Below are 12,479 nucleotides of genomic sequence, written 5' to 3'. Positions count from 1 at the left end.
TTCATAAACTTGAGTTTAATAAAATTACTTTAATGATTTCATAGCATATTGTTAACGTTAAATCACATCTACATCTTCCCATAAATGTATGTTTAAATTGACTACAAGTATAATTATTCCATATAGTAAGTGTTATTTTCATAAAATGTGTGATTACTTTGCTTGTGAAATATCCATTTTTTAATCTTCTCTTATGCCGATTATAATTGTGCATTAATTGAGAGACTAAAAAAGTAAACGAAAATGTAAATTCATATTTACATATAAAATTTACCAAATAAATTAAAATATTCGAAGTGTTGTAAAAAGTACAACACGTAATTGCTTGTGAGAAAGATTTTCACAGGCTTCCCAAAGGTTAACAACTTTGCAACGATGTTGGTTTTTATTCATCTGCAGGAAAAAGTTTTTTGTTATTTATGAAATCATTAATAAAATATTATTTTACTTATATTATTTGGAGTATATTTATTTCAGATTTATTATTTTATTTGGAAATCAATATTTACACATCTCGAAGCATTAAAAAATAAACAGTTTCTGATAATGATAAATATCCGAGAATAGCCAAATTAGTGAAATCAGCATCGAAAATCCCGTTCCCATGAATGAGAGGATCAATTTTATGCCGGGCACTTTCTCCTGATAGAGCATCAGTGTTGGAAAGAATGCTTAATTCACTTTTGATTGTTAAGGAGGGACTAAACATGTATGACCAAAGCCCACACCTTGTACCTATTGCAAAGGACGACTGAAATTAGCTTCCTCGGTGCATAGAAATTATCAAGAACGATTGGAAAATGAAAAGAAGTTAAAAGAATAAGAGAAACGGAAAAAAGAGCACAGAAATGTTTTGAAGAACAACAAAAGAAAGCTGTTCGTAACATGAAGATTATGGAACGGCAACTGAGTTTAAACCAGAAAAATGTAGAAGAAAATGAAATACATGCGACAGTCTAAGTTTTGTTAGAAGCAGCAAACAAAAAAACTGGAGAAGGCTATTAACAGCAAGAACATGAATGAAGTACAAGCAGCACGTGTGATGCTTATTAGTGTTAAGTGTTCAAAAGCAAGAGGAAGCGAAATAGAAGGAAGTTGATAACATGCAGAATAATCTTAATAAAAGAACATCATCTTTCATGACTGATTATTTACAGAAGCCAAAGACATTTCAAGTATTCATGGTTTACTGGAAATACAGAAGCCACTGGTTATCGGGAAACAGAAAAAAAAACGCGATATAACCGAGTAATAAAAATTCTGGGCTTTTACTAAACAGATTATACATGCTATGGAATCTCTGTTCTTTCATCAGCAAGTGTTTCTGATATAAAATAAGCTTAGTTTTTCAATCCTGAATTTTATTCGTAGGTTATATCGAATTAATTGACGTTTACGTAAACATCGAAACCATGAACGCCCATTTAGCATTGTTTCTTTAACAATGACATTGAAAGACAAATACTGTCGATATAAAAACAAAACATCAATTGCGATTTTATTATACAGTACTATATAAATCGCTTATTAGAAATTCGTGTAGTTTATATTTTTCAATAAAAATTATAAATGCTGTAATTGAAAATTTAAAAAAAATGAATATTGAATATATAATAGAACATCAAAACTTATAAAATTACAGAGTAAAAATTCTCTAAAAAGCAAAATGAAGTTACTACTGTATAAAAATTTTAGAAGTTTTCGTTCAGAATTAGAGAGATCTTTTCCTTACACGTTATGCGGTGAATTCGAAATTTCACACCTTTATGTGAATTGACGCAATACCGTTAATTCACATAAATGTATGAAATTTCGAATTCACAGAAACTTGTAAATGAGGAGACTGTACTTAAAACTAATAAATAAACAACTTTTATATCAAAAGGAAACAAATGACAATCGATCTATCCACCTGTTCTGCATATTTAGCTCTTTCTCGTATTTCGTTGCAAATAGAAATTCAGTGGTAATTGGTAATTTAAAATTAATTGACTCAAATGCTTTTAAAATTTAGGGGACCAAAAAAACGCGATATAACGAGTGGCTACTATATTACAGTATATACAGAAATTTTTAAAATGTGTTTAACCATAACAGAATAAAAAGAAATAACAATTTTTACTGCTGTTTTGCTGAGTTTTCCTTCTGTGTTTTCACTTTGTTTTGTCACTATTGCACTCACTTTTTATTCACTTTTTCTGTATTTCAACTCACTTTTCTCACTTTTTCAAAGGGGAAATAGCACTCCTAGGCCTGTATTTAAATATTGAATCTTATTTCAATATGAATATGTTAGCTATTTAATTATTTTGTTGAAAGAAAAAATTACTAAAGTAGAATTCAGATATGATATTGTTTAATTTTAAAATGTTTAGAAAATGTCAATATAAATTTTAAAATAAAATATATTTTTGTTTTGAAGGGATTTTCTGAAAATATTGGCTATTGTATGGTTTCTGCTATTGAACCACAACTCCATGATGCATGTTTAGAAGTCAGCAAAAATATGATAACTCCATCATTAGAAAAAGCATGCCAAAATTTATTTCAACAACTTAATGATAATTTCAACAAAGGCATTCATGAATGTAAGTTGTTAATAATAAGTTTATTACATGTAAATTGTAAAGTTACTTTAATTTTTTTCTCTGATGAATAATTTATATATTTATTTTATTAGTTTAAATCAAATAAAATAAAATATGGTTTAATAATAATTTAAATTAGATTTAGTTTTCAAGTTGTTTTGTTTGACTTAAAAAGTCAAACAAAACAATCTGAATTATTTAAAGCTTTAAAAAAGCTTTAAATAATTCTTTTAACCTCTTCCCTTCCCTTTACAGCAGTAGTATTCAATCTTTCTGAAATCACAGCATGCTTTGGATTATAAAGCTTTTTGACAGAACACTTCAAAAAGTATATGACCTAAGGTGAAGAAAAAATACCTACAAATGTATTCAAACACTAGTGCCCTTCTAAGTTTACACACTTTTCCCAGCAATGCTTCCACTGTTGAAAGCATTTTTCAAAGTCATCGGCATTTCCATTAGGTGCTTTGTTGCATTAGTCTTAATCTCTGCATCCTGAAATATTTTTCCTTTGAGTGGCATCTTGAGTTTGGAGAGCCAAAACTTGGTCAGAGCCATGTCTGTGGAGTAAAGAGGCTGCTGAACCTGTGCTTTAATATGTTTTGCAAGGAATGTCTGGATGAAACACAATCTGTTGGCCAGAGTATTGTTGTGATTATGAATGAACCAGTCTCCAGACTGCCAGAGCTGTGGTCTCTTGCATCTAACAGCATCTTGTAGGTAATGTAGAACTGTCAGGTAGTACTTCTTTATCATAGTTTGTCTTTGAGGGGAATACTTATGATGAACTAAGGCCTAGTGATAAAAAAAAAGGTCAACATGACCATCACATTGCTATGTGACTGCCATGTCTTCTTTGGTCGTGGAGACCTGGCATTTTCCACTGGAATGATTGTACCTCATACCTGTAGATCCAGGTCTCATTTCTGGTTATGATCTTTATGAAATCAAGGTCAGCATTGGTACATTCCAGCATGTCACAAGCAACATACTGACAGTTTTCCTTATGGTCATCTCTGAGCTTTGGAATGAATTTTGCTGCAACTTGGCAGATACCAAGATCATCACTCTGGTTATAAGAAATGACCACATCATTCATACTCTCTCCAAGTGTTATTCTATGATCTTCCAACATCAACCACTACACTTTCTCAATTGTTTTTGGATTTTTGCTAGTTTAAGTTCTACCAGAATGTTTGTTGCTTAAAGCAACAAACATTCTGAAAGGTCAAACTTCAGTTTGACCTTTTTTGAAACATTCTTTAATCTTATAGATAGTACTTGCAGTTTTATTAAGTTTTATGGATAACAAAATTTCATTGATTATAGTTTTGAAAGTAGTAGGAAATTGAAATAAATTTTGCATTTAGTGTCACATTAAAGATATTAATTTGGATTAATCAAGAAACCAAATGAGTGTGTGAAAACAAAAATTAGTTTTTCAGATTCTGTTCACTGCATCGAGAAAATCACTGATTGGTCAAAACAAATGATTGTGTATCCAATAATAGTCCACCCAAATCTAATTTTCCACCATTCATATCACCATTTACAGTAATTGAATTTAAAAAATATACATATACTAACAGATGAGCCTAGCATTGCTCCAGCAAAAAATAACGACTTCAAAAATTAAGATTACAGATTATTTGGTACTTCTAACATCAAAACGAAAACCGTATAGAATTTGGTATTTTAGTCTACCATTGTCATGTTTATCGTGATACTCGGATGGTATGAAATGGTACAATTTCATTGGTCAAGTAGACACCAATTGAAAATATCATAATTTTTTAAGATATATTTTTTCTTAATGTTAACTCTAAGAAATTGTACCATTTGCAGCTGAATATCAAATGGTAATCTGCCAACAAATCAAATTTCACAGAAAAACGGACCAAATAATTAAACTTGGCACCCTCGAAAATTACTTAAATCGTATTTTGTGCTGACTGGTAACCTTGTATTATTCAATTTTCCTATTCCAATGTCACTATACTGTTGGTCTGATAGAAAGAAAGGAGTTTTGCAAAAGGAGGTCAGAGTAATTCGACCAAAAGTAGTCATTGACCTTCTCCCAGAAGAGATGATGCTCAATGACCATTACTTAATTAATTAATACTGGTCTACTATTAATATTTGAAAAGTAATCCGTGTTGGATAGGTTGTGATGCTGGTTAGCATGTGATGTTGCTAACCTTAACATCCTAAAGACTTCATATGATTTGTTTAAATAAAAAAAAATGCAAAAATGTGAGAATAATTGTTTTATGTGATAATAGTGTTTAAATTTTGGCAACAGATTGTATAAACTACATGAGAAGTATGTTCTCGTAAATATTGCGTTTATAGAAAAGTTATTGGGCTGCAATTTGAAAAAATTATAGAACTATAAATTCCACTGTAGTCCGCTGTCTGCCTGTCTTCCTTAATCTCAAGAAGAGAGTTATATAGCTGAAAGTCGAGACCAGATATAGAAAGAATAGGGGCAGAAGGCCTCGAGTAACTACAGTAGACCCTCCCTATAACACGGTAGATACGTTCCGTGTTATATGAATCCGTGTTGTACGAGTCACTTAAATACATGAGCCAATCACATCCCAGCACGTGTGCAGTTTAGGGGGTACGGCTGTTTGAAAGGTTTTCTTCCATGAAATTAATCGATTCTAGACTAATTTGACTCGAACATTTCCAAAGCACGTATAATTTTTTGGGAATAATCCATATAAACTATGCTATTAACAAAAAATTGTGGGATTACTTACCGAGTGTGCACCATTCGAAGATGCCATTGCCTAAACTTGTTTTCATTGCAGAGCGGCTCATCGAATGGTGCGCGTGCTTCCTGTTAAGTTATTCATTCTGCAAAGAATTTGCTGAACTTTGGAGACATCATTAATAGAAATATAATTTTTATGGCCGTTGAATAATACTGTAAATGTTTTATTCACAAGAACTGTATTAAAATTTATTAATACTTTCCCTCCTAAACTCTCCGTATATATGCCTGGCGCTGGACGTTGGCAAGTAGTTTGGCTGCTCATTCACTATCTGTCCCAGAATCGACCAATCCTGTCCCAACACGAGTTGGCAATGAGGTTTTACCGTGTTATACGAGTCTCTTTAGCTTGTTATACGAACACGGTTGCAATTTTTTCGCCGTGTTATATGAACCCGTGTTATAGGAGGGTCTACTGTATATACGAATTTTCAATACAAACGGAGTTAGATAAATGACCGGCACTTTATTGCTAACAGAAAAAGTACGATGTACATGGGCAAGACCACCACTAAAAGAATTGAGAACATTAACGAAAAGTCGCAACCCGGCATTGATACGATGTCATAATAAATAATCGCTTTTTAGTTTGGTTTATTTGGTTACGGCAATGCGACACACCAGCGATCTGCCGAAAGGAATGTATCCCAGGAAGACTTATGGGATGCTGCACCCTATTTAGGTGTTATTAACGTGAAGGAAAACGGAAAAACTCCACGTGGCCAGCTGTTGGCCATGTCCGAACCCACTACTAACTACCAGAGTTAGGGGTTTTATGCACTTAGTTTATTTTGTTAGATTTTTGTCAATAGATGGCGCTACGGGTAAATTAGCAAATGAATGTAGATAGAAATTAATTGATTTATAGAATTTCAAGAGATATTTTGGGATGGGATGTACGACATTATCTAAATCGGGAGTATGTGAAACGTAACTGTTGAGTTTCGTAACAATTGGTCTAACGGCCTAGGAGTGTATAGCGAACAAACAAACATCATCATTTATATATTAGATAATCATCATAAATTATTGTAAAAATTGAATTTTTATGGCAAAATTAACTAACAGTAAGGTTTTATTAATAAGTAAAAATTATTATTTCATAATCAAATTTTTATTTTTTTTTTAATTATATAGATTTACATGAAGTGGATGTGTATTTAAATAAACAGTCACAGCAAGCATGTAATAAAAATGAAAAAACTCTCACACAAACTTTAGAACAAGCAAGTGAAATAAAACTTTTTACGGAACAGTTACTCGAGTCGTGTGTTGTTGAAGTGAAAAAACAGACAGATAAACATCTTCAAGAAATGCTAGCAAAACAGCAAGAAACGATGTTAACGAAAGTGCAGGTGATGGTTAGAGAAGAAATAGATTCTAATTTAAAAGAGCAGTCAGTATTAGAAGGTGACCTGTCGTCATTACGCCAGTGTAGTACGACTCCTTTTCCTCCAATGATGGACTTACAAATGCAACAGCAACAAATACTTCAAGCAATTAAACAGGGACAGCTGAGCGTTGCCTTTCAACAGGTAACAAAAAGCTTTATTAAACGAAAATAAAATTTTAAATTTATTTTTTAAAAAATAATTCAATTTTTTTTCCTCCTAATAGGCATTATCAGCAGCTAATTTAAATCTAGTATTGTTCACGTGTAGAGCAGTCGATCCAAGTGTAGTTTTTGGCCAATATCCTTGTCCTCTACAGCAGCACGTTCTTCTATCGTTAATTCAACAATTAGTAGCAGATTTATCTACGCACATAGATTTAAAATTGAGGTACGATTAATAAAACTAATTGTAAGTACATTTATTGAAGCTCACGAAGTTTTTTTTTTACTTTAGATACGTAGAAGAAGCGGTAATGCAATTAGACATGAATAATCACGTGACTAGAGAACACGGAAAGGCAGTATTGAGATCGCTTCAACAGAAATTGATGGCATTTCTACAAGCAAATACAAATCATAAGTATTATGTAAAAGTGAAAATGTTACTGCTTGCTACACATTCCTTGTGTAACAAATAGTTAGTTCTTAAGTATTTTTGTACTATTTTGTTTGAACATAAAAGTTTTTATTCAACACTGAGTATATGTACTTGACTATGTCTACGTTCTTTTTATTTTCGTTGTTAAAATTAAGACCAAAAAAAAAAAAAAAGTCAAAGTAAAAAAAGATGTAATTGTACATATTTAATATTTGTGTATTTTATTTTCAAAATAAAAATTATTTAATGTTATTTTCTTATAAATAAACATATTTTTCGTTTATTAGCTTTTTGAGCAGTTTTAGCTTCGTTTCTAGATATAAATGAATAGATATTAGGGAAAGTGTAAGTTCTACTCTTGATCGTTTTCAGTTTCTGTGGATTTTTTTCAAGCCTAAAATTTACGGTTATTTTTCAGTAACTTAATCACATAAGGAACACTCATTGATATAGACTTTATTACTGGATGTGGATACGCATTTCGGGTCTTAATGACCCCTCTTCGGTCATTTTTTATATAGATCTTATCAAAAACAAATAATAGTTATAAATTACATCACACATACGTGTTTAGAGATAATATTTACAAAATTTTTTTTCTATTTAGCTGATTATTGAATACAAATTGAAATTAAAAATTGTGTTGGTTACTCACTACCACTAAAAATGTTTTTGTTTTTAGTGTGAATTCTATTCAGTAGATTTGGAATAATTGAAATGTAATCCATTGTAATCATTATTTTTTTCCTTATTAACAAGATAGGAGGAAATTCATATTTCTTTGTTATTTGTTACCATTTGCTGAAAATTATAACAAATGAATAAATCTAATCCATTTATATCATTTTTTTTAAATTACAATAGACTCTCATATCCTAACAAATGTGGCTGGGAGTGATTTGGATGTGAGAAAATCCAGATAAGGGAGTGTGATATTTTTAAAATAAGATTCACACGCAAGTCTACTGTATATAAAAAAGTGTTTATTTTGACTATGACTCAATTTTTGACAATTACAATTAATTTTGAAAGTATTGTGTTAAAGTTTGTTCTGTTCTTCCCTGGATTCTGCTACATTACGCCAATATCTCATCATCGTCACGTCAGCGGGGATAAGCTAATTAAATATTCCTCTTGGAATCCGTGAACTTATAAATTTCCTACCACTTTCTAACTTAAAATGTTTATCAAGAATTGTTTTAATACGATTACGTAAACAGTTAAAGTTGTTGATAATGCCATTATTCCTTAGAATTATTCCTCTTTACTAATTTTCAGTCTTGAGTAGATTACGAATTACCCATTTGGTGTATGGATGCGCCTTTCCTTTTAGATAAAATTGCTAGAGCTGTCGAAAAAGTTTGTTTATTTTTTAATAAATTATGCAATTTACCATATACTCAGAATTACATTAGATTTTCCTTCCTTATTTTTGAGCATATCAAATATTTGGATTGTTTACTTTATTTTACATTTTTTAACTTTTATTTATTATGATGGCTATTTTAACATGTTCCTGCGAGAAATCTACGATCTTCATCATTCGCATTCACTCCGTTTTTTCGTCTGAGTGTATGTCAAAGGTCCTTCTTTTATCTTATTACTCAAAATTTAAACAATTTTGACGATTTTTTATAACTTCATTTTCCTAATTTTAACGTAATTATGCACAATTAACAGAGACCGAGATTAAAACAACTGTATGTATTTCGCCTACTTAACAATGCATTTCGGATCGGTAATTTTCCAATTTTTCTTCGGACTCCGATTTCGATGTCTAAAGTTATTGTCTCCAACAATAACGAACAAAAGGTTAGTTCGTCTTAATATACTTGTGTTATCCACAATGATGGATATACAGTAGTGCACATCTTAATGGTGTAGTTTCTTCATATCAGTCTCTCTCACTTAATGGCATGTTTTCTTTGTTTATTTTTGATGGAAAAACGCAATGTTTCTTTTATTTCCCCCAATTATTAACTTCTTATTACCTCTTAGAAAAATTTTAACTTTAATGTTGTTCGTAACACGACAAAGGTCAAATGTGGTTTTTCGTTGTAAATATTTTCACAAGTTGAAACCAAAGTTTTCACAAACAAACTATAACTACGAGAAATTATTTATTGTGACACGGTCACAATGCCGAGGTGCAATTTTTAAATCATTTAATTTAAAACATGTGCTCTCCAACTCAAATTAGTAGTGGCTTGCCCCTGTGCATCATACTTTTTCTTTAACAATAGAGTCAACTATTAACTACTTTCAGGGGAAAAAATTTGAATTGAGAAGCTTTTAAACCTTTCGCCAACAGGAAGTTATGATGTGATAATACCTCAACTTCCGGTTGCTGAAGAGGTTTATCCTTGAGAGACTTGACCATTGGAACTCATTTCATATAATTCATATTACAAAGGAAACAACTACAAATTTTCGTTTATCGTACCATATTGTACAGTATTTAGTTAAAGCTTCGTTTCGTATTTTTTAAATATCATTTTTATTTGTAATGACAAATTAGAATAGCGAAAGTTTCAAAGTTGTTGTCGTCCAAGTCCGTTCGACTTTTATCATCCTAATCAGAAACATTCGTATTTTCCGTTTTATTTTAAAGAACTGAAGATGAGGAAGAGAATCCTCGGAATGTTTTTTATTAAGAAGTTTTACGCTTTTCTTATTCGAAGTCAATTTTTATATTACTTTATCTGGTAGTCTGTAAAGTAAGAAATTGTTTTGAATATGGATGTCAAATTACAATTATTATTTAAGCATTATTTAAATTTAATATAGATAAAAACTTCTGTATTCACTTCTTTCTTGGAGAAAGAAGTTGAAAAAAGAAAGAAAGAAACTGCTTTTTCTGTAATTTACAATTTATTATCGTAGCATTTTTGGGATTCTTAAACCCGTACAAACAGTCGAAATAAAAAGTCACACATTAACAATATCAGTCGAAAAGTAACAATATATCATCAGTTTAAAACACATCCATCTTTTAACACAAAACTGCCTTTCCTAATTTATTTTTGAAAGTAACCTTTCTTCCCAGCTATAAGCCCAATGTTCATTTTTATTACTTCTCCTTTGGCCACCAGAGGCAGATTTCTATTATGTATTTTTATTATGATTTAATATTTGAGTAAGTATTATTTGCGCTAAACAAAATGCATCATAGAATTTTGTAATTTTGATGTTTACGGGAAACCAAAACAGAGCATTAAAACAACGTGTTTTTTTAATGCTCTGTCAAAAATTTCTGAAGTTTTTCATATAGGTTTCTGTATTATGGGGATTGATTCTAATAAATTTTACTTAAGTTTACTGGTGTGGATGAGTCGGGATGAAATCGGGGCGATCGAAAGACTCCAGAAATTTTTTGCCAAGTGCAAGAAAGCAAATACATCAAAAATATAAAATTACTACACAATATTTTAAAATCTTTTAATGAATTTCAATAATTTACACAACAATATCGCGAAATATAACAATTACTCCCTTTCATTTGTTTCATCCTTAAACAATGACTCAAATAAAACTAGTGGGTTTGGATGGAGAAGTAGGCCTAATAGTTTCGTATCCATATTTTATTACTTCAGTAAATTGTTCAAATTTACGATGAATTATTACCAGGTATTTTCGCGTTAGAGTCGAAATAATTCGTCAACTTGTGGCGTAAGTTTCCGCATTCGAAACTATAAACATTTTACTTATACATTTTTTTTAATTCTTGATTGTTCCTTTTCTGTGGAGCACTAAGACGCCCTTTGTTTTCCATACCCTTAGGGGGCTTCCAAGCTCACAATGGGAGCGATAGTGTGATGAAAGACGGGGCTTGACATAGCTGGATTTATCACCACTACGAAAAATTCGCGTAGTTGTTCCAAAACAACTAATTCCTCCAGTCCAAAACACCACACGAAAAATTCGTATAGTGTTTTGGACTGGAAGAATTTGATCCAGAGTCACCCGACGTTAGAACCGCATTTCGGTCTTAACTGTCTTTATTTGTAATTAATTTGTTATGAAATTATTTGCAATTATTTTAAAAAACCATTACGTTGTTAGATGTTGTAATTTGGCATTCTTTTTATCACGTCAATCAGGTTTATGGAAGTAAGAAGAATGGAATTTTCCTCTTTAGAAAACGGAAAACAAGTGTACAATTTCAGTATAATGAACAAACCGATACCTTTGAGAAATCTTCGTGCTAAATATATTCTGTCGGTGACGAATAAGAAAAACATATTTAATGTTTACGACTTTGTATGCGAGGTTGTCGATGATAATATTAAATATCAATGTCGGAAATGGTTCGACGACGAATGTATGGAAGTGTTTAAAAAATGAAATTGTTTTAACTGTAGTGAAAACAATTAGTCTCTTCGTATCTCGTCCTACGTATAAATGAATGGATGAAGCGGACGTGTTCCATATCGTTTATAACCGAGCTGAGGCCAATATAATCAAATCGGAAAATCTGAGATTAATTATGGAACCGTACTTACCAAACATCAGGTTCCTAACAATACCACCGGATCGCTTTAACCGTTCTGTTTTGCCAATTGTGCAATGAAGAATTCGAGGCACAACAAAATAATTACCGACGACATCTATATCAAATCTTCCCGCTACTATTTGCAGAAATAGAGAAAAGAGAAAATACATATTTGAATCGAAGTTCCACGAAGACTGAGAAAGATATTCTGGTGACCAGTAACACCCGATTTCTTTGTAAAATAATTGCAGAAACAATTGCTTCGTTATTATTCTACCAATACGACATGCCGAATACGAAGGTACTGCAGTTCTTACGGACATTGTTAATGTTTCTATAAAACACTTATGTAGTGAAAAAAAAATTTCGTGATGCCGAAGGACGTGCAATAGGCTCATTTTGTATATATTTAGAAGAATATAAATCGTACGAACTTACTGCTCGGATTAAAGAGAATCGCATTCTTCCAGGAAACAAAACACGTGTGATAAAGGACAGGCATTATCGAGTCCATCCGTCTTTCCTTAATCTCGAGAACTGTGTTAGATAGATGAAAGACGAGACCAAATATGGAAAGCTTAGGGCAGCGGCCGGCACGCGAAAGGTTTCTTGGTGGCACGGCCTAGAGA

General features: G+C 31.5%; 1 protein-coding gene across 2 annotated transcripts in view; it reads left to right on the top strand.

The window, feature by feature from the left end:
- LOC136980217 (enhancer of mRNA-decapping protein 4-like) overlaps window positions 1–7,453 on the top strand; it is an 89,250-nt gene extending 81,797 nt beyond the window's left edge. For both annotated transcript variants that reach the window (XM_067276305.1, XM_067276304.1), the window contains exons 21-24: window positions 2,423–2,588; window positions 6,505–6,902; window positions 6,985–7,148; window positions 7,215–7,453. In XM_067276305.1, coding sequence (XP_067132406.1) covers window positions 2,423–2,588; window positions 6,505–6,902; window positions 6,985–7,148; window positions 7,215–7,398 — 912 coding nt within the window. In that variant the 3' untranslated portion in view covers window positions 7,399–7,453. The remainder of the gene's footprint in view (window positions 1–2,422; window positions 2,589–6,504; window positions 6,903–6,984; window positions 7,149–7,214) is intronic.
- The last annotated feature ends 5,026 nt before the right edge of the window (window positions 7,454–12,479 follow it).

The sequence above is a fragment of the Centruroides vittatus genome, unplaced genomic scaffold, assembly GCF_030686945.1.
Source record: "Centruroides vittatus isolate TY-2023 unplaced genomic scaffold, ASM3068694v2 contig_680, whole genome shotgun sequence".
Classification (NCBI taxonomy): domain Eukaryota; kingdom Metazoa; phylum Arthropoda; class Arachnida; order Scorpiones; family Buthidae; genus Centruroides; species Centruroides vittatus.
This window is presented reverse-complemented; position numbering and strand designations above follow the sequence as displayed.